The 27,476-nt window shown below is 46.5% G+C and overlaps 2 protein-coding genes across 3 annotated transcripts in view; one reads left to right on the forward strand and one right to left on the reverse strand.

Annotated features, from left to right (window-relative positions):
- The window catches only part of LOC123358716, a 33,683-nt gene extending 33,476 nt beyond the window's left edge, over positions 1-207 (forward strand). The window contains exon 4 of the mRNA XM_045000999.1: positions 79-207. Within this exon, the coding sequence (XP_044856934.1) occupies positions 79-97 (19 nt within the window). The 3' untranslated portion in view covers positions 98-207. The remainder of the gene's footprint in view (positions 1-78) is intronic.
- IPO5 (importin 5) overlaps positions 135-27,476 on the reverse strand; it is a 90,357-nt gene continuing 63,015 nt past the window's right edge. For both annotated transcript variants that reach the window (XM_045009259.1, XM_045009252.1), the window contains exons 24-26: positions 11,245-11,473; positions 4,254-4,395; positions 135-852 (exon numbers count right to left, since the gene is read on the reverse strand). In XM_045009259.1, the coding sequence (XP_044865194.1) occupies positions 766-852; positions 4,254-4,395; positions 11,245-11,473 (458 nt within the window). In that variant the 3' untranslated portion in view covers positions 135-765. The remainder of the gene's footprint in view (positions 853-4,253; positions 4,396-11,244; positions 11,474-27,476) is intronic.

Consider the following 27,476-nt stretch of genomic DNA (forward strand, 5'->3'; position numbering starts at 1 on the left):
AGTTAGACAAATTGTACAGAAAATTTCAAACTTCTTATAATTATGACTTGTAACACTTGTTCTTGTATCTTTTCATAGGAGGAAATTGAATGAATAAGAACCACACAGCACTGAACTTTTACACAAGCTTCTTATTGTATTTGAATGTCATTTATTGAGGAGTGAATGAGATACTGCCAGACATGCCAAAGACACTTCACATTCAAGGGCTGGAAGCTGAACAGCTTTTCTCATTGAGTCACTAAACAAGCCTTTTTTGGAAAACAGTGACATCAATGAGGTCTTCATGCTTGATATTCGTCTTCAATTTTTCATCTTTTGATCTAGTGGTTTGCTGGGTAGAAGGGCACTTTCTACCCTAAAAAAGACTCACTCCAATTAACACTAGATGTATAGAAATGTTATCTGCTATAATGTACATTACTGCTGAATAACTGGTCTTAAAGCTGTTTTTTAATTCATCTAATGAGAAAATTCAACTTGTCTCCTTTTCACCATCACACAGGTGGCTTATACCATTAGAAAAATACTCTTCAGTGCTATTGTAGGGTTTACAGGGAGCTGCTTCAATGTTGTGGGATAGAAATTGATTTAAACACCACTCTGAAAGAGTGATTCTTCGTGCTGCCACTGACTGTAGATTGCAAAAGAATGGCCTACACGCTCTACAGTTCTTTTTTGCTCAAAAACAAAATAAAGAAACCTAAACAATAGAGTAAATGTTTATTTGGAGTTAGTTTTCTTGCAGATGATAATTAAGGCCCTTCAAGCAGAGTTCAGGAGCGCCCGTATAGCTGCCTGTTGGTCTGCATTGAGCTGTGATATGCATTCTGTCCATAGTCCTCCAGAGGTCTGGAAAACAAATGAAAAATAAAGGTATCTTCACCGAAGAGAGACTTAGAAATTATATGTCAGCCATTTATTTTCATTAGTCTTTCAAAGTCAACATCTATTGAGCCTACATACTTTAGGAGAGGGATGGGCAATTTACAGGTAAATAGAGGAGCCACAAAAAGCACAAAACCCCTTTGGCAAGTGAGAGGTATGGGGGGGGGGGGTGTTAGACTCTGCCCACAGAATACGGAATAGTGACATGGGGGCGGGGGGAGAATGTAGATGTAGGGTCTGTACCACCAGTGGTAGTGGGAGGCCCTAGAGGGAGTTTGGGAGGGAGCCTGGCCTGCACTCACCCTGCCATGACTACTTCCGTCTCACTATGCTGGATCTGGCTCCTCACATGGCTCTCGCTGCAACATCACAGGACATGTGCACTGTCCCACCCCACCTCCTTCCTACCCCAAGCTGGACTGTGGCAGGCAAAATAAAATGATCTGGCTGGCTGTGACCTCACCCAAATTGCCCATCCCTGTTCTAGATTATGCCAAAGAGAACAGTCCTTGCCAACACTCAAACTTGCATCAGCTTAACAAAAGCTTTTTTAAAAAACGATTTAGTTAAACTGGTGCAAGTCTGCATGTAGACACGGCTTAAGTAATTGGTTTGAAATTCCTAGCGACTCCCTAGAATTGACAAAGTACAAGTCACAGCAGGCTAGATGCAGCCCTTCATTCTTCTAAAGGTAAATAGCATGACAATTTGTTCTCTTTTGAATAAGGCTACAAACAGGTTATTTGCTTTGCTTGACCATGGATAAATCACATGGTACTTTCAGAAGAGCAGCGGTATCCTTAGCCATAATTTTTCATCTCCACACTGGTGTGTAGCGCACACTATTTCGCTTGTCACCACAAAGGTGATTTATTTTAATGGTACCAAATATATTTTGAAGGTATTATAATCCTTCCAAATAAAAGCACTCAGATAAGTGGGAAATATTTATTCAGCACAGCAGACAGAGGTTTTGGAGCAGGGGCTAAACTTGTCTCAGTATGGCAAAGGAGGAAAGGAGGTCAAGCTGATATTTATTGCAGATAACTGGTTTACATCTCTACAGTGACTTTTGATATTTATTTAAAATCTCATTTAATGTGTTTAAAAAGCTGTCAAAGTTAACAGATTTACATTTGATATATTTTAACATTAGTTCTACATTGAAGGTCTTAATTTAGTCTTTTCACACCGTATTTAAAAAAGGATCCATTGGGTCCAATGACAAAGAAATGTAAAGACATGGTGTACTATGAGATTCAGAGTTCAAAGACAATCTAACACTTAAATAAATACGGGCCTTTATTTTATTAGTTTTGGTACAATATTAGGTATTTTCCCTAGGCAATGAGATTCTGACATTTAAGTTCTGCAGTACTCCCAGATAAAGGGGAAGTTTTTAATTTTAACATTGCCATTCTCAATCAGATATCATTGCCTCAAGCAGCCTACGTGTCCCTCTTACTCCTAGGAGAATTCTGTGCCATTGCACAATGCAGAAGTTGCACAGAATGCGCCGCAAAGAATTTCCTTTTTTCTCCCTCACAGAATTGGTGTTTGCAGAGCTGCCGGCTGCCACTAGGGGCCACTGGACCCAGCAGAGCCCAGCTCACAAATAGAATACACTCCTGGGGAAAGAGGGACTGAGCTGAAGAGTTCCCAGCAGCTGCAGTTCCTGGCATGGCCTGAAGGAAGGAGACAGTGTGCAGGAAACTCCATACAAGCCCAAGACCCAGCATCAGGCTGTTTCTCTCTCTGGATCCCTGGGCTCTGGGGGTGGGGGTGGGGTGGAGGAAGGGCAGGGCAAGTGACTAGGCTGTGGGGGGATGGGTGCAGGTATCTGGCCCTGCAGCTAGGCTCTTGGGAGAGAGGGGCTGTGGGGAGGAGGGGCACGTGACTGGGCTCTGTGGGGGGATGGGTGTAGGTATCTGGCCCTGAGGCTAGGCTCCTGGGAGAGTGGGGCTGTGGGGTGTCTAGATCAGGGGGGCCCTGTGACTGGGCTCTGGAGACATGTGATTGTCTGGTCCTATGGCTGGTCTCTGGGGAATGAGGGTGTCTGGCCGCGCAGCTGGGCTCGGAGGTGGGAAAGGGGCAGAGACACAGGAATTGGGTTGTTGTAGGAGCTTCTTTAACTCTACTCCTGTGGGAATTTTTTTTGCTATCTGTCCTGTTACAGGAATACTTCCTGACAGGTATTTTGAAATAAATTAGCAAAATAATTGAAAGTAGCCTGAATATATAGTGTTATTTTGACAAATAAAATATGCAAAACTTTAAAATATTGTGCACTATTTTTTTTTTTGGATGCAGAATTCCCCTGGGAGTAACCTCTGTTCATTGCGCCTCCACCAGTTTCCACAGGGGGGTAGCTAGCAACTATGCAAGTTTACTTAGAGATGCAATTTCTTGATAAAGTAGGGCCACTTTATTTCCCCATAATTCTGAAGGTGGAAAAACTGCCTTCCAGTCAAAGCCTTGCTTCACCAATCAGTAGATCATCATAAAAAGTTCATCTTTGCCATCTGAGGATGGGCTGGACAAGGCTATTGGCATAGGATAATTAAGATTTGTGGCTGGGGGTGATGGCAGAGACTTAAGTAATTTAATGTGATTTTATTTTGAATTTTATATTTTGTACAAGTCAACCAGAGTTTGAAGGAGGTGCTTCTATTATCTAAAAAACCTAAAATAAATGCATTTCAGTACTGCCCTCCTTCTATTGCCCCCATCTTATAGCACTACTTAATTTGTAGGTTTTGCTTCTTTTTTTTTTTAAAATGCCCTTACACAAGCAGTTTCCATTGAAACCCACAATGCAGTGAATGACATTGTATAGTAGAGGTAGCAGACAGCTCAGCTCAACTCAGTCTCCAACATGGAATTCGCAAGGTTCTTCTTGAATGAGCCTGCGTACTCATGTCCTGTAGCTGCCCAACTTCTGGGTCATTTTAATAACTTTTGGATTTCATGCAAAATATAACATTTAGAAATTAAGATGTGTAGTGCAAATCTGAGAAGGTAAAATAAAAAATAAAGGGAGTGATGTAAAAGGTAAACCATGCAATTGTTCCACGTGTTTAAATTTTTTATGAATGCTTCAAAATTTATATGGGTCATAAAAAGAGATACACCCTCTAGTTCAAGTACCTTACATAGTGTTATCAAGATTAATCTGGATTGTTGCACTGAATTTGCATAATCTAATATATTAGGAATCCACTTAGAATATTTCTTCTTGGATGAACACCGGTTGCAGCATCATGTTTATTACAGAGAATAGGTTCTGAATACTAGTTTTACAATTCCTGCATCTCACAGAGCAAACTAGAATGATTCCCTTTATAACAAAATAAATTTGCATTCACCTGCACTTGACGAACAACATTAGCCAACCGTTTAGTACATGGATCTTCATGTTTAATTGCTTCATGAATTTCACCATCCGCAATTATACTGAATATTCTGGGAAGATTAGAGTTGTTGTGACCAAGGACAATTGGGTTGTTACTGATGGAAATCAAAAAAGTATACATGTTACAAAATATGCCAGTGTTAGCATTCTAATTAAAAAGATAAATGTGGATTGTGTGTATGTAAGTTAATTGCTTTTCAAGACATTCCTGATTTTTAGAACTGCACATTCATACCTGAAGTTATTCATCATCATTAAATGCATCCTGTTCTAGAAGGAAATTCTATTTTTGTAATTTTAAGATCTGGCTAATTTGACCATTCCTTATTTATAAAGTTGGGCTACACTTTATCAGAAAAGTTATGTGCCTTAGATAGGCTTCAGCAAAGCAAGCCAGCCCACTGTGTGTTGGAAGTTTAATACTGTTATGTTGGGAAAGTCCATACAGCAGGGATTGGAGCACTATGGTAGGGAAGGCTTTGTATATTTTAAACTGATTTACTCCCTCCCTCCCAGAGCTGATGTAAAGTGGTACTGACTGGCTCCAAAAGGAGAGCCAACTAGCCTCCCTTGACCTAGAGCAGGGGTCTCAAACACGCAGCCCACAAGGTAATTTTCTGCAGCCCACAAGCTCCTCGTGCCCCCCCTCCCCCCATTTACCTAGAGCTGCTTCAGCCCGATGCACACCAGGGGAGGGCAGGCTCCCTGCCTGCCTGCCCTGCCCCCGCGCCGCTCCGGGAAGCAGACGGAACCTGGGGAAGGAGGGCGCAGGGGTGTGTGTGTTGATGTTGCTTCAGGCACCGGCCTCAGCAGCTTCCATTGGCCGGGAACGGGGAACCGTGGTCCATGGAAGCTGCTAGGGGCGGTGCCTGAAGCAACATCAACACACACACCCCTGCGCCCTCCTTCCCCAGGTTCCGTCCGCTTCCCGGAGGGGTGCGGGGGCAGGGCAGGCAGGCAGGGAGCCTACCTGCCCCTGGTACACGCCGGGCCAAAGCCTGCCCCCCGAACCTCCTGCCCTGAGCCGCCTGCCGCACCCTGCACCCCCTGCTGCACCCTGCACCCCAACTCCCTGCCCTACGCCCCCTGCCGCACCTCCCCTCCTGCACTCCCCGGGGGCAAGGAGGGGGTGGAGTGGGGTGGGGATTTTAGGGAAGGGGTTGGAATGGGGGCAGGGAAGGGATGGGAAGAGGCGGGGCCTCATGGAAGGGTGGGGCTAAGGGCAGCAGGGGGAGGTGTCAGTAATGTGGCCCTCAGGCTAATGTACTAGTCCTCATGTGGCCCTCGTGGTCATTTGAATTTGAGACCCCTGACCTAGAGTGAGGAATGCCACAATACAAGGACTTTGAAATATGAAAAGGGTTAGTGCTAGTCAATCAAAGGAGTTGAGAAGATTAAAGGGAGTTATGTAAAAGTCAGGGAGAATAAGACAACCCCAAATAGTATCAGCGTGGGCACACAATTATCCATCATCAGGATATCTACCAACGCCACCAGTACCATTTCAGTTTCAAACTTTGGTTTATACTAAGCATCATGAGATTTGACGCTTGTAGATACTCTGTGATGAGAACTCATGATCTGCTCTATGATTGTAAGCCAAAAATGAAAGATCTAATCATAGGGCTGGAAGGGACCTTGAGTCCAGCCCCTTGCGCTGAGGAAAAACAAGCCCCCTACACTTAGGCAGGACCAAATAAGCCTAGGCCATCCCTGGCAGGTTTGTCCAACATGTTCTTATAAACCTCCAATGATGGGGGTACCACAACCACCCTCGGAAGCCTTTTCCAGTGCTTAACTACCCTTTACAGTTAGAAAGTTTTTCCTAATCTCCAACCTAAATTTCCATTGTTGCAGATTAAACCCATAACCTCTTGTCCTACCTTCAGTGGATATGGAAAACAATTGATCACTATCCTCTTTATAACAGCCCTTGGCATATTTAAAGACTGTTCTCAGGGTCACCCTCAGTCTTTTCTCAATACTAAAACATGCCCAGCCCTTTTCTTTTTAAACTTTTCCTTATAGGTCTGGTTTTCTAAACTTATTTTGTTGCTCTACTCTGGACTCTCTCAAATTGTCCACATCTTTCCTAAAGTGTGACACCCAGAACTTAACACACTACTCCAGCTGAGGCCTCACCAGCGCTGAGTCAAGTGGGACAATTACCTCCACTGTCTTACTTACCAACACACCTCTTAATAGACCCCAGAATATCAGCCTTTTTCACAACTGAATCACACTGTTGACTTATATTAAATTTGTGATCCACTATAACCGATTCTTTTCAGCAGTACTACCACCTTGCCAGTTAATTCCCCATTTTGTTGTTTTGCATTTGATTTTTCCTTAAGTGTAGTACTTTGCCCTTGTCTTTATTGAATTTCATCTTGTTGATTTCAGACCAATTCTTCAATTTATCAATGTTCTTTTGAATTCTAATCCTGTCCTCCAAAGTGCTTGCAATCCTTCCTAGCTTGGTGTCATCAGAAAATTTTATAAATATAATCTCCCCTTCAAGTCATTAATGAAAATATTGACTAATACTGGACCCAGGACTGACCCCTGCAGGACCCCGCTAGATATGCTCTCCCCCCCAGCAGTGTGATACCAAACCACTGATAATACTCTGAATGCAATCTTTCAATCAGTTATTTAGTAAATTCATCTAGAGTGCACGTCCCTAGTTTCCTTTTGAGAATGTCACATTGGACTGTATTGAAAGCCTTACTAAAAATCAAGTATCAGAGGGGTAGCTGTGTTAGTCTGGATCTGTAAAAGCAGCAAAGAGTCTTGTGGCACCTTATAGATTAACAGACGTTTTGGAGCATGAGCTTTCGTGGGTGACACGAAGTGGGTATTCGCCCACGAAAGCTCATGCTCCAAAATGTCTACTAAAAATCAAGATACTGTACATCATGTCTACTGCTTCCCTACCCTCTAGGCCAGTGTTTCTCCACCTTTTTGATATCAGAGACTGGCTTACTGCCTTCCTAAACTGTGCCAGGGAGACCTCAGGGACTAGCACTGGTCCATAGACCAGTCGTTGAGAAACAGTTTCTAGGCCATTAACCCCGTAAAAGAATTATGTGGATTTGGTATGACTTGTTCTTGATAATTTGGCTATTCCTTATAATCCTATTATCCCCTAAATGCTTACAAACTGATTGTTGAATATTTGTTTCAGTATCTTTCTAGGTATTAAGTTAGACTGACTGTTCTATAATTCTGTGGGTCCTCTTTGTTCCCCTTTTTAATGATAGGTACTATATGTTTGCCCTTCTCCAATTCTCTGGGACCTAAACTGTCCTCTGGGACCTCACCCACCCTCCATGAGTTCTCAAAGATAACTGCTAACAGTTCTGAGATTGCTGCAGCTAGTTCCTTAAGTACCCTAAATGAATTTCATCAGCCCCTGCCAACTTGATTATACTGAATTTACCTAACTTATCTCTGCCATTGCAGAGATGCTAAATTAATTCTTTGCATCACTTCACTGCAGAGGAATGTAAAGGAGATTCCCACACCTGAGCCATTCTTTTTAAGTGACAAATTTGAGGAACTGTCCCAGACTGAGGTCTCAATAGCGGTGATTTTGGAACAAATTGGTAAGTTAAATAGTAATAAGTCATCAGAACCAGATGGTATTCACCCAAGAGTTCTCAAGGAAATCAAATATGAAATTGCAGAACTACTGACTATGGTATGTAACCTATCACTTAAGGTCACCCTATTGCTTAAGTCACCCTATGTACCAGATGACTGGAGGACAGATCATGTAACCAATTTTTATAAAAGACTCCAGAGATGATTCTGGCAATTACAGGCTGGTAAGCCTGACTTCAGTATCAGGCAAACTGGCTGAAGCTATAGTAAAGGAAAAAATTATCAGGCACATAGATGAACACAACATGTTGGGGAAGAGCCAACATGGCTTTTGTAAAAGGAAGTCATGCCTCAATCTATTAGAATTCTCAGAATGTCAACAAGCATGTGGACAAAGGTGATTCAGTACACATAGTGTACTTGGACTTTCTGAAAGCCTTTGACTAGGTCCCACACTAAAGGCTCTTAAGTAAAGTAAGCAGTCATGAGATAAGAGGTAAGGTTCTCTCATGGATCAGTAATTAGTTAAAACATAAGAAACAAAAGGGCAGGAAAGAGGAAATAATGGAAATAAGGCAAATAAGCAGGGGCCTCAAGAATCTGTACTGGGACCAGTACTGCTCAACATATTCATAAGTGATCTGGAAAATGGAGTGAACAGTGAAGTGGCAAAATTTGAAAATGACAAAATTCCTCAAGATAATTAAATCCAAAATTGACTGCAAAAGGCTACCAAGGGATTGCCTAAAACTGGGTGAATGGAGCAACAAAATTGCAGATGAAATTCAATGTTGATAAATTCAAAGTAATACACATTGGAAAACAATCCTGACTATGCATTCAAAATGGAGTCTAAATTACTGTATATACTCGTTCGCAAGCTGAATATTTTTGGTAAAAAGGTGACGCATCAAAGAGCGGGGGTCGGTTTATAACCGAGTCTACATCAAAATTTGATGATTTTAAAAACTCTATGGAATCATTGAATATCTAATACACTGTCGTTTTATTTACTTGGAGCGTCTGCAGGCATGGAGCCCCTCAGCTCACTGTGGCCACGGTTCACCATTCCCAGCCAACAGGAGCTGCCTTCCTGCAGCTCCCATTGGCTGGGAATGGCAAGCCACAGACACTGGTAACTGAGGGGCTCCATGCCTGTGAATGATCAAGGTAAACAAAACGTCTAGGCCCACTAGCAGCTTACCCTAATGGGCCAGGAGCCAAAGTTTGCCAACCCCTGAAATATAGGGTTGGCTTATGAAAGTCAGAGTTTTTACTATTTTTACCTAAACATGTTGGGGGGGGGGGCGAGAGGAAGAGCTTATAAACGAACGGGCTAATGAACGAGTATATTAACACTCAAGTTAGATCTTGGAGTCACAGTGGATAGTTCTCTAAAAACATCCATTCAATGTGCAGTGGCAGTCAAAAAAGCTAACCATTTTAGGAACTCTTAGGAAAGGGACAGACTATAACACAGGAAACAAAGCTGCTATATAAATCCATGGTATGTTCACATCTTGAATACTGCATGCAGTTCCAGTTGTCCCATCTCAAAAATGATATATTAGAATCACAAAAAGTACAGAGAAGGCCAACAAAAATGATTAGGGGTATGGAACACCTTCCATCTGAGGAGAGATGAAAGACTGGAATGGTTCAGTTTGGAAAAGAGATGACTAAGGGGGGATATGATAGAGGTCTATATAATCATGAATGGTGGGGAGAAAGTGAATAGGGAAGAGTTCTATACCCCTTCACATAACACAAGAATCAAGGGTCACCCAATGAAATTAATAGGCAGCAGATTTAAAACAAACATAACGAAGAACTTCATACAACACACAGAGTCAACTAGTTGAACTCATTGCCAGAGGAGGTTGTGAAGGCCAAATGTGTAACTGGGTTAAAAAAAGAATTAGGTAAGTTCATGGAGGATAAGTCCATCAATGCCTACTAGCCAAGATGGTCAGGGACAACCCCATGCTCCAGGTGTTCCTAAACCACCAACTGCCATAAGCTGAGACTGGACAACAGGGGATGGACCATGCGAAAATTGCTCTGTTCTGTTCATTCCCTCTCAAGCATCTGGCACTGGCCACTGTTGGAAGACAGGATATCAAGCTAGAAGGCCATTAGTTTGACCCACTATGGCCATTCTTATGTTCTTAAATATTCTTTAACCCCTTTTTTCCATATTTTGGCTTGTGTTCCTTCCATCTTGTTGTTAATATTAATTGTGTTGATTATCTGGTCACTATTAACCTTTTTAATGAAGAATGAAGCAAAACAGCATTAAACATGTCAGCTTCCTGATGTCATCAGTTATTAGCTCTCCTTCCCTGCTATGCAGAGAACCTACACTTTCCTTCATTCTTCTCTTGCTCCTAATGTATTTAAAGGATCTCTTATTGCCTTCAAGATGTAATACATTGTATGCTTATCCTTTCTTTGTCCCTACATGCTTATGCTATTCTTTTGTTCTCCTCAGCAATTTGTCCGTGTTTCCACTTTTTGTAGGATTCCATTTTGTTTTGATTAAGGTGGAGAATTCAGGTAGCAAGTTTTTAGCTATATCAGAAGTTGGGAGATTTATCAGTGATAAAGGATTTCTTGATTGCAAACCTTACACTGATCAGCATGAGGTTGAAGGTCTCTGTGTTTTCCCAGTTTTGTGACAGAATAAAGCAGTCAACAGCTGAATGCACGGATTGTGGGCTGCCTAGCGATCTTTGAAAAGAAGTCTACATATCACTCAATGGTCAAAACTTTCCAGAAGATTCTGGGCTTTCATACAGTTTATAAGCACTTCCAAGACTGGATATCTATACTGAGAACACTGGAAGGAGAGAGAACCTATTTAGGTAGTATTAAAATTCACTGTAAAACTTCACTGATTGCCACTACTTCAGAACTGCAATAAGGGAGACAACATCACTGTACTCAAACTGGACTATTTGCATTGTTTCACTGTTTACTTCTTACATAGCTGCTCCAGGAACACCTGAAAGATCCTGCAGCTGCCCAGCCCCTTCCCATTTTATCATGGATATTTTTTAGTAAGAGTCAGGGACAGGTCACTGGCTTCCATTAATTTTACTTTATTGCCTGTGACCTGTCCGTGACTTTTACTAAAAATATCCATGACAAAATCGTAGCCTTACTAATGGAATATGAATGAATGACGTTAATTTTCATGTTCAAGATAATGTGTATACATCTGCTAGAGAAATAAAAATGAGTATAAGTCCCATTATTAGAGAATGTGTACAAGAAAAATAAGCAGGCTACAAGTATGCTTATTTTATGCATTATATCAAGGTACATTTTCACCTTACCTCTCAATTAGGTCACACAGGTAACTGAAAGTATGAACAGCTTCTTCTTTGTCTTCATGTAGTGGAAGCCATGATAACCAGTGTGGCAGGACTTCCTCAACATTTACACAATCAGGTTTGAACTTCATGATCTTCCCTACAGCTGAAATACAGTTCTCTGTTGCATTGACGTTCTCTTTGGTTTTGGCATCTGGTGACTGAATAACTCTCACCAGCAGTGGAAGCGCCTCTGTAAAAGTGCAAAATTAGGAAAAAACCTCATGTATAGCCAAGTTAAATGCTTGCACTTGAGCAATAGTGTTTTACACTAGGGCACTAAACCTCTTGCAGACAAGCTTAACTTCAAATATGGGTAGTTTAAAAAAAAATGAGTCAAATGTAGTTTCAAATAATTCATCTGTTTAAGTCTCCCCGCTTCTTTTGTGGCTTTCCAATCTTTACATTTTAAAGAGAATTTCTCCCCCGCAGCCTTGTTGCTGTGTGAAAGGCATAAAAAAAAAAATGTACTGACTACGTAAAAGGCACACAAAATAAGATTGACTATTCAAGGGAAGCAATGAAATTGACAGCTGCCAAACATCCAACGTTAATCTGAACGGTAATAAAACATTGTCTATAGCCCTTCAGTTGTCGTAATGTTACTTGTAATGGTTAGAAATTTTTTAACTATATACAGTTTTAAATTTACAGTCTCAAATTGGCTTAGTAAAAGTACACAAATGGCAAAGTTTGACTAGATTAGCATTTCTCAAATGGGGGTCCTCGAGGGTACTCCAATAGGTGCGCAGGCCCTGCTGATTAACTCTTCCTCCACCCTCCCAGTGCCTAGTGCATGCCACTGAACAGCTGTTCCCAACATGCAGGAGGCACTGGCATAGGGCGTGCTCGGGGGAGCGGCAGAAAGAGGCAGGGAAGAGTAGGGGCGTGGGTGGAGCGGAGCCAGGAAGAACTAGGGTGGGGGTAGGCTTTGGTGGAAGGGCTGGAATGGGGGCTGAGCAGGGGACTTGGAGGTCCCCGAAAAATTTTACATCAAAGTGGGGGTCCTTGGATTGCTAAAGTTTGAGAACCACTCAACTAGATTAAGAACCTGATGAGACAGCATACTGAGCAAGAGAATATATGTATTTGTTATGTGTATGCATATGTGTATGTTACATATATGCACTTCCTAAAATAGGCAATAAAAAAAGTTCAGAAGGGCCCAATTATCCTGTCTGCTAAATCTACTTTACACCACTCAGATGACACAAGCAGAAATAAACTCGCCTGAAAAGGCTAGAGAAGGTGGTTACTTACTTTGTACAGTAACTAGCGTTCAAAATGTTTTGTCCCTATGGAGGCTCCATTTCAGGATGTGCATGTGCCCATGCATGCTTGATTGGAGATGTAATCAGCAGTGCCTGAGGGTCCGCACCTGTGTACTACATGTCCTCATGCTCCAGTGTAACGGTATATAGGGAAAAGCAGGCCCACTGCAGCTCCAATTCCTTCTCAACTAGGAAGTCCAAAAGAATGACTGAAGCAGAGGGCAAGGAGGGCAGATAGTAGTTTGTCACTGTGGGTGCTCCACCTGAGAAGTCCAATTACTGTAATTACAACCTAATTAAACCTGTCCCTTGATCAGTTATCCCTGTGGTGCTCCACTGCAGGAGATTCTCGAGCAGTACATCAATTATAGAGGAGGCTGCTCAGGAGGTGGATTCAGTATGGAACATAGAACAGAGTCACCAAAAGTTAGGCCGGCTCTGGAAGCATGCAAAACAGCATAGTTCTGGAAAAACATATGCATTGATGACCAGGTTGCAGCTTTGCAAATATCTGAGATGAACACCTTCTTCAGTAAGGCTACAGAGGCAGACTGGGCTCTGGTGGAATAAGCAATCACTAGGACAATGATGTACCTCTGAGGCATTGTAACAGGTTAATAAGCATCCCAACACCCACTTAAACAGCCTGTGGGAGGAGATTGGATCCTCTTTCATTCATTCTGTGATAGTGATGAAAAGTCTAGGAGAGGCCCTGAAGGGCTTAGTCCTGTCAAGGTAAAAAACTGGAGCTCTTCTTATGTCTAGTATATGGAGACTAGCTCCTTCTCTTGAAGAGTGAGGGCTGGGACAAGACACTGATAGATCAGTGTCCTGATTAATATGGAATTCTGAATATTATCTTAGATAGGAAATGAGGATAGGAATGTAATGTCACCATGTCATGATGAATACCATGTACACTAGGTCAGCCATAAGGGCCCACAGCTCTCTTAGCCAAGGTGATGGCTATAGGAAAGATCATGAAAGATAAATGAAGGAGGGAACATAGGTTCAAATGGGTTTTTTCCCCTCAGTGCATTGAAAACTAAATTGAGGTCCATAGAGGAGTAGGTTCCTTGAGGTAGGAAAAAGGTTAAACAGGCTTTAACGAACCTTGCAATGGTCAGGTGAGTGAAGAATGAAAACTCTTCAATTGGGAAGGTGGGGAGGGGGAGGAAGGGAAGGAGGGAAAGAAGGCTGCAATGACAGGTAAACCTTAACTGAGCTCAATGAGAACCCCATGGTTTTCATGTTTAGCAGGTAATCAAGAATGTTGGAAAGGGAAGACTTGAGAGGAGGAAAGGTCAGAGACTACACCAAATCTGGACACATTTCGACTCTTCCATTACAAGGAAAAACAGTTGCTTGGTGGCAATTTTCTACTATTGCACATTGCTGTTTGGAGAGCAGTTCTGGTCTATAGTAGAGTCCAGAGAGCTATTAGCAATGATGCCCTGAAATGAAGTGACAAGAAGTTGGGATGGACAGTGTATCCTGACACCTGGGTGAGATCTGCTGTCAAAGGAAGGCAGAGAGGTGGTTGCAGGGACAGTTGGAAGAGCAGTTAGAACCATATCCGCTTTGGCCATAACGGCATTATGAAGATGGTCCTTGATCGCTCCTATTTCGACCTGTTCAGGACTTTGAGGAAGTAATGATGTCAGGAGAAAAAAAATATAGGAGTACATGCTTTTGTTATCTCTTGGCCTCATCTTCCAGCAAGCTGTGACCATGTCCTCTTCTCAAGCAAGGTAGTCAGGACTTCATGTTTATGGCATCAAAAATCTCTGGAAGACCTCAGGTAAGAAATCTTCCAGGAATACTGCATCATTGAACTCCCACTCATGCATGGTCATGGCAGAAAACCTTGCTTAGAGAGTCTGCTACAGTGTTCTATAGCCCCGGCAGATGAACCACTGATCTCTATGTGCTCAGATATACACCAGTTCCATTATTTTGTGGATTCTGTGCACAAAGATCAGGATCTTGCTCCTCAATGATTTACGTAATACATTGTTATTCAGCACTAAGTGGCTCCTGATATGGAGTATCAAGCAATGGCAAGCATAATGGACTCCCGAAGTCAAAAATGTGACTAGAGTGGCCTCCTGTGGCATTCCACTTGCCCCAAGCTGTAAAGTCTTGAAAGTGGAATGTAACTTCCACACAGACTTTTTGCCCCCACACCTGTTGAGAGAAGTTGAGGACATCTGGAGTATTGATAGCTAGTTGGATAAACTGTTTACTCCATGTGTAAACTGCTCTTAACCAGTCTTGAAGACAATGGGAGTGTAGTCTTGCCAATAGTATTACAATAGGGTACAGGCTGCTATGTGGCCCAGGAGTTGAAGGCAAGCCTTTTGCTGTGGTGTGCAGGCTCCGTTACATTGTAAAAACAAGCCTGGACTTTGTAACAAACCTGCCGGTGGGAAAGCATGCTCTGGAGTCCAGAGTGGCCCCTATGAAGTCTATTTGTTTTGTGTGTTTCAGTGCAGACTCTTCTCCATCGAGGCAGAGACCCAAAAAGAGTGGAACAGTGATAGGGCCTTGCCGGTTGCTGATTGTACCTTCAGAAAGTCAGTCATCCAGACAGGAAAAGACAAATATGGCAATGGGCTACAATAGCTAAGAGAACTTGGATAAAGGCCCTTAAGGTGGTGGAAAGGCCAAAAGGTAGGAAACAGTATTGGGAGTGGTCCCTACCAATCTTAAAACAAAGGAAACACCTGCGTGAGGGGTACATATAGGAAAATAAGCATCCTGAAGATTAAGGGAGACAAATCAATCTCCCAGATCCAGAGGGAATTATTACTGAGAGTTACCATTCTGAAATGCTGCAAGAGGATGAAGATTTTCAATGTCCTGTCTCCAACATCCATTCTTCTTGGGGACTAAGTAGTACTCCTTTTCTGATAAAGTCCAGTGGAACAGGTTTGATCGCCTCCATAATCAGAAGGGATTGTATTGTCTGTTAGGACAGCCCCATTAGAAGCATACCTGAAGTGGGATGGAAAGGGAGGATGGGGAAGAGGGAGTTGAACTGAATGGAACAGCCCACTGAAAACACCTCCAGGATCCATCTGTCAGAGGTGATAAGTTCTCAGGCAGGCAATGGGAAAGGAGCACCATGGGGTGTTGAGGGGGGATTGGTATAGCATATGATCTGGAATGGGAGACAGGTCATGACTCTTGACCAACTGGTCAAAACAACTGTTCTTAGAAAGACACTGACGATTACTCACCTTTGTAACTGTTGTTCTTCGAGATGTGTTGCTCATATCCATTCCAATTAGGTGCGCGCGACCCACGTGCACGTTCGTTGGAAGATTTTTACGCTAGCAACACTCGGTGGGTCGTCTGGGTCGCCCCCTGGAGTGGCACCATTATGGCGCCGGATATATACCCCTGCCGACCCAACGGTCCTTCAGTTCCTTCTTGCCAGCTACTCCGACAGAGGGGAAGGAGGGCGGGTTTGGAATGGATATGAGCAACACATCTCAAAGAACAACAGTTACAAAGGTGAGTAACCGTCTTTTCTTCTTCGAGTGCTTGCTCATATCGATTCCAATTAGGTGATTCCCAAGCCTTACCTAGGCGGTGGGGTCAGAGTGAGATGTTGCAGAATGCAAAACTGCTGAGCCAAATGCTGCATCATCTCTGGACTGTTGAACCAATGCGTAATGTGAAGCAAAGGTGTGAATCGATGACCAGGTAGCTGCTCAACATATTTTCTCAATGGGAACATGGGCCAGGAAGGTGGCAGATGAAGCTTGAGCCCGAGTAGAATGGGCGAACGTGAGCCAAGTCATAGCATGTACGGATGCAGGATGTTACCCAAGATGAAATTCGTTGGGATGAGACCGGTAGGCCTTTCATCCGGTCTGCCACAGCTACAAAGAGCTGAGGTGACCTTCGGAAGGGCTTTCTTCTCTCGATATAAAAGGCGAGAGCCCTGCGAACGTCTAGGGTGTGCAGCTGTTGTTCCCGACGCGATGGGTGCGGCTTCGGGCAAAAGACTGGTAGGAAGATGTCTTGATTGACATGAAAGGCGGACACCACCTTAGGGAGGAAGGAGGGGTGTGGTCACAGCTGTACCTTGTCCTTATGGAATACCGTATACGGGGGGTCCACTGTCAAGGCCCGAAGTTCAGATACTCGTCTTGCCGAAGTAATAGCGACGAGGAAGGCTGTCTTCCAGGAAAGGTACAGCAGTGAGCAGGTGGCCAGTGGTTCGAAAGGAGCACCTATAAGCTTGGCTAGCACCAGGTTGAGATCCCAGGTAGAGGTCAGGCATCTGACTTGCGGGTACAAACGTTCCAACCCCTTGAGGAACCTTGAAACTATGGGGTGAGACGATTGTTTGGCCATTTTCCCCTGGGTGGAAGGCGGAGATGGCTGCCAGATGTACCTTTATGGAAGAGACCGCTAGGCCCTGTTCTTTCAGGGACCAGAAGTAGTCCAGGACAGTAGGAACAGACACCTGCCTGGGGACTGAGTTACACTGAGCGCACCAGCAGGAGAAACGCTTCCACTTGGCCAGATATGTCATCCTAGTGGAAGGCTTCCTACTGCCCAAGAGCACCTGTTGGACCGAGGCAGAGCAACGCAACTCAGACTGGTTCAACCACGCAGCAACCATGCTGTGAGATGAAGAGACTGCAGGTCCGGATGGTTAAGCCTGCCGAAGTCCTGTGTTATGAGATCCGGCCAGAGTGGCAGGGGAATCGGGTCTGCCACTGAGAGGTCGAACAACATGGTGTACCAGTGCTGCCTCGGCCATGCTGGAGCAATCAGGATCAGGTAGGCGCTGTCTCTGCGGAGCTTGACTAGGACTCTGTGGATGAGAGGAAACGGTGGGAAGGCACAGAGTAGGTGCCTCTTCCACAGGATCAGGAATGTGTCTGAGAGGGAGCCCGGGGAGCGTTCCTGGAAGGAGCAGAACACCTGGCATTTCCTGTTCTCTTGGGAGGCAAAGAGGTCTACGTGGGGAAACCCCCACTTCCAGAAAACAGAATGGATGACCTCCGGTCGAATCGACCACTCGTGAGACAGGAAGGATCTGCTGAGGCAATCCGCCAGAGTGTTCTGGACTCCTGGGAGAAAAGACGCTACCAAATCGATCAAGTGGGCTATGCAAAAGTCCCAGAGGTGGAAGGCTTCTTGACAAAGGAGGAAGGAGCATGCGCCGCCCTGCTTGTTTATGTAAAACATGGCCATTGTGTTGTCCGTGAATACTGATACACAACGGCCTTGGAGATGGTCTCGAAACACTTGGCATGCTAGACGGACCGCTCTCAGCTCCCGCACATTGATGTGTAAGGCCAGCTCTTGAGGCGACCAGAGGCCCTGAGTGCGAAGGCCCTCGAGGTGGGCACCCCAACCCAGAGATGACGCGTCCGTGGTTAGGGCCTTCGAGGGTTGTGGTGGGTGGAATGGCATCCCTGCACAGACTAGAGTGGTTAGCCACCAGGTTAGGGAGCCCAGAACCTTTTGGGGAATAGTGAGCACCGAGTCCAGGCTGTCTCTGCATGGTTGGTATATTGAAGCAAGCCAGGTTTGAAAGGGACGGAGGCGTAGCCTCGCGTGCTTGGTCACGAAGGTGCAGGAGGCCATGTGACCTATAGGCTGAGGCAGTTGCACACCGACGTTGTCGGGAAGGTTTGAAGACCTCGAATAATTGAAGCCATTGCTTGAAAACGCGACTGCAGGAGGCAGGCTCTGGCCAGATTGGAGTCCAGAACCGCTCCGATGAAGTCTATTCTCTGCGTGGGTGTCAGAGTAGACTTCTGTGTTGATCATCAGGCCTAGGCTCCTGAAGAGGTCTTTGACGATGCGCAGGTGCTGCCACACCTGTAACTGGGAAGTCCCTCGAATGAGCCAATCGTTGAGATACGGGTAGACGTGTACCTGATGACACCGGAGGGAGGCAGCGACTACAGCCATGCATTTTGTGAACACACGCGGAGCAGTAGAAAGGCCAAACGGGAGTACAGTGAACTGAAAGTGTTGATGGTTGACCACAAAACGGAGGTACCGTCTGTGTGGTGGGTAAATTGCGATGTGGAAATACGCGTCCTTCATATCGAGGGCAGCATAGCAGTCTCCCGGATCCAGGGATGGGATAATGGTCCCCAGGGTTACCATGCGGAACTTCAGCTTTATCATGAATTTTTTGAGTTCTCCCAGGTCTAAGATCGGTCATAGACCTCCCTTTGCCTCGGGGATTAGGAAGTAGCGGGAATAAAACCCCTTGCCCCTCATGTCTTTTGGCACCTCCTCTATGGCTCCCATGGCTAGGAGTGACTGGACCTCTTGTAAGAGGAATTGCCCGTGAGAGGGGTCCCTGAAGAGGGAAGGGGAGGGAGGGTGGGAAGGCGGGGTTGAAACAAACTGGAGGTGGTATCCCACTTCCACCGTGCGCAGGACCCAACGATCTGAAGTTAGCTGGGACCAGGCAGGGAGAAATTGGGAGAGGCAGTTGAAAAAGGGAGGGGAAGGATCCGGTAGAGCAACTGGTGGGCCGCCCTCGGGTGTCCCATCAAAAGTTCTGCTTGGGCCCCGCTGGTGGTTTAGAGGGCGCCTGATTTTGACCTCCTTGAGGGCCAGACTACCTCCGACGATTCCCTCTACCACGCCTTCTGCTAAAGTCCTGACACGGCTTAGGCGGGGCATAAGGGCGGTGTGGCTGGGGCCGGAAGGTCCTGCATTGGGTCACTGGCATGTGCATACCCAGCAAGCGCATTATAACGCGATTGTCCTTCAGACTTTGCAGTCTGGGGTCAGTCTTATCTGAGAACAGGCCCTGGCCTTCGAAGGGCAAATCCTGAATAGTTTGTTTTAATTCAAGGGGAAGGCCTGATACCTAGAGCCAGGAGATACGCCTCATCGTCACTCTGACACCAGAGTTCTGGCTGCAGAGTCCGCTGCATCCAGAGAGGCTTGGAGGGGGGTTCTTGCTACCTTTTTACCCTCCTCAAGTAGAGCCGTAAATTCTTGACGGGACTCTTGGGGAAGACGCTCCGTAAACTTCCCCAAGGACACCCACGTGTTAAAAGTTATATCTACTTAGGAGGGCTTGTTGGTTTGCCACCCTAAGTTGGAGGCCCCCGGCCGAGTATATTTTGCGGCCTAGGAGGTCCATGTGCCTAGCCTCCTTTGACTTAGGAGCTGGGGCTTGCTGGCCATGACGCTCCCTTTCGTTCACTGAGTGCACCACTAAAGAGCAAGGAGATGGGTGAATGTAGAGATATCCATACCCCTTTGAAGGGACCATATATTTTCTCTCTACTCCCCTTGCTGTAGGTGGAATCGAGGCTGGGGATTGCCAAATGTTGTCTGCATTAGCCTGTATGGTGCGGATAAATGGAAGAGCCACTCTAGTAGGTGCATCAGCCGATAGGATGTCCACGACAGGGTCCTCTATTTCAGGGACCTCCTCCACCTGCAAGTTCATATTCTGAGCCACTTGTCTCAAAAGGTCTTGATGGGCCTTGAGATCAGTTGGTGGAGGGCCTGAGGAGATGTTCTCGCCACCGCCTCGTCAGGCAAGGAGGAGGAGGAGGAGGAGGAGGAGTGGCCTGGGACCAGGGGGTCCTGTGGAGGCTCCTGCACTTGAGAAGCATCATCTGCATCAGGTGGAACCTGGGTGTCTGCAGATGGTATCGGAGCCTCATCCGTGGCCGTAGGGGGGAGGGCAGCTTACTGTCGCCTCTGGTAACCGGTGTTCTGACGGGACCGACTGTGGAGCCACTGATGGAGCACCTTGGGCTTGGTGGTATGCCCACTGTGTCCAGAAGGACCAGTGATGAGGCCCTTGCTCGTGGCTCTGGCTCTCTAGAAATATGTGGCTGGGGATGTCAGAGTCACACTACTGAGGATAGGATGCGCTACCAGCCTGCAATGACACCGATGTGTGTCTCGATGGCCACGGCGGTGCCGATAGACCCTGGGAGGGCACCACTGTTCTGGATGCTCGATCCCGGGGCGGTACCAGGGAGTGGTACCGGGAGCTATAATGGTACCGCGAGCAAGACCGGGACCTTCTACCATAGCGGTGCCGGGAGGTCGACCGGGATCTCGAGTCCCTTCGTCTGGAGCGACTGCGGGATACAGAGTGCCGAGAGCAGTGCCGTGAGTCGGATCGGTACCGGGAGTATCTGGCCGGCGAACGAGATATCGAATGGTGCCGCGAGTGCAACCAGTACCGCGATGGAGAGTGGTGCCAGGACTGCGAGCGGCGCCGGGAGCGGGAACGGCGTGATCGAGAGCGTCTGTGAGACTGATCTTGAACGACGTCTCTCTGTTGGACCAATGGAAGGTGGCCTTACTAGGGTCGGTTTCCCGATGGATTGTATGACCCGCACCAGCGGTGCCGGGGGTTGAGGCCGTGTCAACTCCGTCATGGCGATGAGCTCCCTTGCCATGGAGAAGGTCTCCGGTGTAGAAGGGAGGGCAAGCTCAACCACAGCATGAGCCGGGGAGCTGTCAGGCACCGGACTCAACGGCCCTTGTGGGACCGGAATCGACGGTGCCGCGCTCGGTGGAGCCGCAATCGGCAGTGCCACAGTCGACGGTGCCGGATGAACCGTCTTCGAAGAGCGCTCTTTCTGTGGAGCTGAAGCAGGTGGAACGCTATGTTGCTTCCTGGGTCTCGGGGACACGGAGCGGTGCCGAGCAGATGTCGGTGCCGGGGCTCTCTCTCGGTACCGGAGCAGTCCAGGGCCAAAGGGGCGCTCCTTACAGAAGCAGTCTGTTGGGCGCTCGGTACCGACGCTGCAGGACTAAGGGTCGACTCCACGAGGAGCTGTTTCAATCGAAAGTCCCGCTCCTTCTTCGTCCTTGGTTTAAACGACTTACAGATGCGGCACTTATCGGTAAGGTGGGATTCCCCTAGGAACTTGAGGCAGGAGTCGTGGGGATCCCCTATTGGCATCAGCTTTTGGCACACCGAGCACGGTTTGAATCCCGGTGCCTTGGGCATGGGCCCGTACTGGGGTGGAGGAAAGGGGCTAATCCCCGATCCCTCCTTAAACTATATACACTAACTATAAATACAACAACTAATACTAACTATAACTACAAGAACTCGAACTATACACACAATAAACAGCAAAGAACTACGAGTAGCTAGGGACGTGGAGATCAGCAAAGCTGCGCTCCACAGTTCCAACGACCGTCATGGGCGGTAAGAAGGAACTGAAGGGCCGCTGGGTCAGCAGAGGTATATATCTGGCGCTATAACAGCGCCACTCCAGGGGGCGACCCAGCGAGTGTTGCTAGGGTAAAAATCTTCCAATGAATGTGCACGCGGCGCGCGCACACCTAATTGGAATCAATATGAGCAAGCACTTGAAGAACTGAAGGATAGCCCTTTCTTAGAGAATCTGGGCTTCTTTCTGAGAGGTTCCACAAGTCTCATGGGCTACAGTGGACTGGGCAAGCCTATGGAGCTGCGTTTCCAGCATACTGAATTTTCTTTTTGCTGTAGGTGTGTAGATGCTGAGGGATTGCAATGATGCCCAGAAGTCCTTTTGTGAATGGAGGGACCAGTCTGCAATGTTAGTAAACAGCTTAAGACCCAGAAGGGAAGGTTCTCCAGTATTTTGTACTTTTTGGAGTAGGCTGGAGGATTGGAACCAAAAACTCAACACATGACTATAGCAGTAGCCATATAGTGCATAGCTGCGTTGGCAGCATTGAGTGAGGCCTTGGCAATCATCTGTGATGGGGGTTTGAATCTACTCCTCCTAGTCCTATGGCAGAAGTTCAATAAAATGCAAGAACTTAGAATATTTTGGGAAATCATATTTTGCCATCAGGGCTTGGTAGATGGCTACTCTGAATTGCAAAGTGGCAGAGGGGTAACTCTTTCAGCTAAAAGGGTCTAGCCCTCTCAGCTCCTTGTCAGACTGCATTGATCTAGACAGTGGTGTTGTCTGTTCCTTTTGTTAACAGCATCAACAACCAAATAGTTGGGGGTTCAGTGGGAGAAAGTACTTTGAGCCCTTGGGGGTGAATATAGTATCTTTTCATCAGTCCTCTTACAAGTGGGTGGTATGGTAGCTGGAGTTTATCACACCACATGGGCTGGTGACATCAGTGTTGTTGATGGGCAAGGTGATTTTGCCTTGGAGAATGTCCTGAAAGAAATGCTGAAGTTCCTGTATCTCTTCTAGCAAGATTTGTAAGGCCTCTGCAATCCTTTTAATAAATTCCTGGAAGGCCCTGAAATCATCTACACTGGAAGGCAGCGGGAAGGGGAGATAGTTGTGCCTAGTGACGAGGAAGATCTGTGGGAAGGAGGTGTTGGCCACTTCTGCAAATGGCTTCTACTCCTCTGGAGAATCCCTCTGTGGGATAAGACCTGGTGGTGGTGGTTGCTGTTCCCCAATGTGCTCTCTTACATGAGAGTATCCTTTCAAACTGCTCACCTTAGGAGGCCCACGGTTTCCAATAAATCCACTGTGGTTAGATGTAAGGAAAAGGGGGTAGTACTCCAAGATCATTCCTGCCAGTGTTGCCAAGTGTATCTCCTGTTGGGAGCATCTTCCTCAGGACATACCCCAAAAGAGGAAAGGTAGAACTGGAAGTTGGAGGAACCCTGAAGCAATACCTAACAATCGGTGTACAAACCATCAGAAGGGCAAGGTGTTGGTACCAGTGGTTGTGTTGGTACTGGGAGTCAATGAGGGACCAATAACCTGAGAAGGGATTCAGACTCTGAGAACCAAACATCTTCATGGGAGAGGAACCTAGATGGTACCATGGATCTGGATAGCGTTCCTCGGGAGTCAGCACATTGGGAGGTACCAGAGACTGTACTGAAGATTTGGGCACCTAGGTGTTAAAGGAGTTCTTGTGCTTCAGAGGCACTGAGTCCAGTACCAATGATGCTCCTGTTTGCTGCTGGCTGGCTTCTTGGTACTCAGAGAGCTCTTTTGAACCTGTGCTGGGGTCTTTGTACCAGAGGAGGACAGAAGATACAGTACTCATACCAGGATGTGAGGTATCTTTAGATGGAGTTTGAAAAGGTGACTTCCCCCTCCTTTTGTTTTTTAGTTCTAGAGAATAGGGTCTCTTTTTGGTGGTCTGGAAGACTCTGAAGGGCCCCCATGGTCACTGTGGTGCTCTGAGCAGCTGAAGCTGATGTACCAGGGAAGGATGGGGCGGGGGGGGGGGGGTGCGCACCACAGATCCTGCAGGTCTCAAAGAAGGTTTTATAAGGAGTTTTACTCTAGCCTCCTCAGTTTAAATCTGCCTTTGAATGCAGTGCAGATCTTACATTTGGAAGGGGTGTGAGTCTCTCCAAGACAGAGGCAGCTAGAATGTCTGTTGCTGCAGAAGAAAGATCTGTGAGCAGGTCTGACAGTACTTGAAATCTGGAGTCTTGGGCATAACTGGTTAGGAAAGGCTACAGATGGAAGGCTATGCTGAATAAGTTTCCTAACAAGTTATGTTGAATGATAGGCCCAAATTGTGGGAAAAAGAGAGAGAGGGGGATCCCTCCCCCAGCACAAATTGTGCTAAAACGAGAAAGAAAATACGAAAGTAAAGAGTAAGAAAAAATTAGCAAGTTACCCACATAGCTAAGTGGACACCCAACGCTCCATCTTGAGCCACAAGCAGTTGAGCAGGAATCGGGAGTGGCAGTGGGTCCACTCTTCCCTATATTTCCTTCCTTCAGAGTACAAGAATGCGTAGGGTGAAGTAGCAGACCCATGGATGCTGCTGACAAAATCTCCCACAAAAGCGCATGGGGAAATGCACACCCTGAACTGGAGCACACATGGAAACAATTAGTCAAAGAATGAACAGTCATCTTCAGTAACTGTGTTCATGTGAATTCCATTTCTGGTGCACATGCACCCCAAGCATATGAAATTGTTTTTAGCTATCAGTGTCTGTTGGGACTGCGCCTGCATCTTGGATGTCTGCATGCCCCCCCCGAGCATAAAAACGGAGCAGGTCCAACAATTCCTCAGTTCCATTGCCAGTAGTACAGCATATTGTAGCTATAACATTCTGTAGAAGCAGGTAAGTAGGGTGAGTTGTGGAATCCATCTGGACAACACATCTTGAAGAGCCAGTTACTGAAGACCATCAAACGTTACTTCCAAGTGATTTTCAACATGGATTCCTCTTCTGGTGACTAGGAAGCTGTTACCTCAGAATTATGAGGTGGGTCTGAGAGTCCTATTTAAACAAAAATTGTAGCACTGCTTTACGAAAAAGGACATCTGATCTTGAAGCGTCAACTAAGGAACAGTGCTAGATAAAAGTGTGGACTGATCCCCTGTAGCCATCTTGCAAATTTCTGAAATAGGAATGCTTCTTAAGGAGGTTGCCTGATCCCGGATGGAATAGGCTTTAACCTGCCTGAGTGGATTTAACTTAGCTACCACATTCTAAAACAGCTGGATACTTACGTAGGCCTGGTCTACACTAGGACTTTAATTCGAATTTAGCAGCGTTAATTCGAACTAACCGCTCAACCGTCCACACCAGGAAGCCATTTAATTCGAACTAGAGGGCTCTTTAGTTCGAATTTGGTACTCCACCCCGACAGGTGGAGTAACGCTAAATTCGACATAGCTAGCTCGAATTAGGCTAGGTGTGGATGCAAATCGAACTTAGTAGCTCCGGGAGCTATCCCACAGTGCACCACTCTGTTGACGCTCTGGACAGCAGTCCGAGCTTCGATGCTCTGAGCAGCCACACAGGAAACGACCTGGGAAAATTTGAATTCCTTTTCCTTTCTGGACAGTTAGAATCTCATTTTGTGGTTGGAGATCGAGGCGAGCTCAGCAGCACCGGCAGCAATGCAGAGCTCTCCAGCAGAGGAGTTCATGTTATCTGTGAATAGAAAGAGGGACCCGGCTTAGACTGACCGGGAACTCTTGGATCTGATCGGTGTGTGGGGCGAGGAGTCTGTGCTTTCGGAGCTGCGCTCCAACAAACGGAATGCAAAGACCTACGAGAAGGTCTCCAAAGCCATGATCCAGACAGAGGATACAGCCGTCATGCAACGCATCGCCGCGTGAAAACCAAGGACCCCAGACAAGGCTACCAAAAAATCAAAGCGGCAAACGGACGCTACGGAGCCTGCCACCACTGCCCCACCAGTGACCGTGGACTCTGATGATGGGACAGTGTCGACGGACAGTTCCTCGACGATGTTCACGGACGGGGAAGATGAGGAAGTGTTTGTGGAGGACGAGGCAGGCGAGAGCGCTTACAACGCTGGTTTCCCCGACAGCCAGGATCTATTCATCACCGTCACGGAGATCCCCTACCAACCCTCCCCGGCCAGGAACCCGGATCCTGAATCAGGGGAAGGAGCAGTCGGTAAATGCTTTAACCATGTTAACTTTTATTCTTAATATAACAGGAATCTGAAGTGTGTGAGAAGGAGGTCTCTCTATATATGGTGATAGATCAGAAATCCTCCTGGGAGATCTCCACGAAGCTCTACTTCCGTTAATCGATAAGCATCAGCAGGAGGTTCCTGGGGAGAGCTGCCTTATTGGGTGCTCCGTGATAGCACCTTTTTCCGCGCGAGGCTTTCATGCGGTATTCAGGGAGCATTGCCTCCCCGACCACGGCTGCATCGGTCCGTGGTTCGTGATAGATTTCACGCAGCATGTGCTCTCTATCTCCTGCAGTGCCCGTCCTCACGGTGATCTCGCTAGGAGACTCATGCATCTAATTAGGGGAATTACTGTTATGGTGCGCCTGGTCCAAAGTATTTTTAAAAAATCTCCGGACAGACGGCATAGCAGAGACTCAGCACGCTGCTGCGACACGAGCGTAACGGAAAGCCAAAGAATCAAATGGACGCTCATGGAGGGAGGGGGGGACTGAGGACGCAAGGTATCCCACAGTTCCTGCTGTCTCCGAAAATGATTTGCATTCTTGGCTGAGCTCCAAATGCTTCTAGGGACAAAAACAGTGTCCGCGGTGGGTCAGGGCATAGCTCGGCAATTTACGTACCCCCCCACCCACCCCCAGAAGTGAAAGGGAAAACAATCCTCTCTTGACCCTTTTACATGTCACCGTATCTTTACTGAATGCTGCAGATAGACGCGATGGTGCAGCACTCAACACCAACATCCTTGCTTCCCCCACGCTATGGATGGCTGATGGTACAAAATGACTGGTACCTGTCCTCATCATCAGCCTATTGCCACATGGGGCAGTGCAAAAGGACTGGTAACCATGCCTACTACTATCTGTCAGGTTCCCCAGTGTCAGGTGAACCTAATTTTTCCTGGTAGATGGTACAATATGGCTGGTAACCATCGTCATCATAGCAACAGGGGGCTGAGCTTCATCAGCCCCCACCCTTCATGTGTAAAGAAAAGATTCAATTGCCCCTGGACTAGCAGCAGGATGCTGGGCTCCTCTCCTCCACACTCCTTAATGTCCTATGTGGACTATTATAGCAACTGGAGGCTGCCTTCCACTCATTTCTCACTAACAAGTCACTGTGTCTTATTCCTGCATTCTTTATTACTTCATCACACAAGTTGGGGGACAATGCTATGGTAGCCCAGGAAGGCTGGGGAAGAATGGAATGAACAGGTGGGGTTGTTGCAGGAGCACCCCCTGTCAATAGCATACAGCTCATAATCTATGCAGGATCTGACACAGAGCAGCTGTGCTCTCTGGTTCTCTGATACAGTGGTTCTCTAGAGGTGGACGATAAAGTGCGAGGAGGAGAAAACGGCGATGATCGCAGCGGGCTCCATGCTTGCAGTGCTGTGGCGTCCGCGCTGTCACTGACCAGAAAAGTGCACGAACAGATTGCCCGCAGGCGCTTTCAAGGAGGGAGGGAGGGAGGTTGTGATTGACGGTTCAATGACGACACTTACCCAAAACCACCCTCGACACATTTCTCCCCCCAGCAGGCATTGGGGGCTCTACCCA

Source organism: Mauremys mutica, chromosome 1, assembly GCF_020497125.1.
Source record: "Mauremys mutica isolate MM-2020 ecotype Southern chromosome 1, ASM2049712v1, whole genome shotgun sequence".
NCBI classification, from domain to species: Eukaryota; Metazoa; Chordata; order Testudines; family Geoemydidae; genus Mauremys; species Mauremys mutica.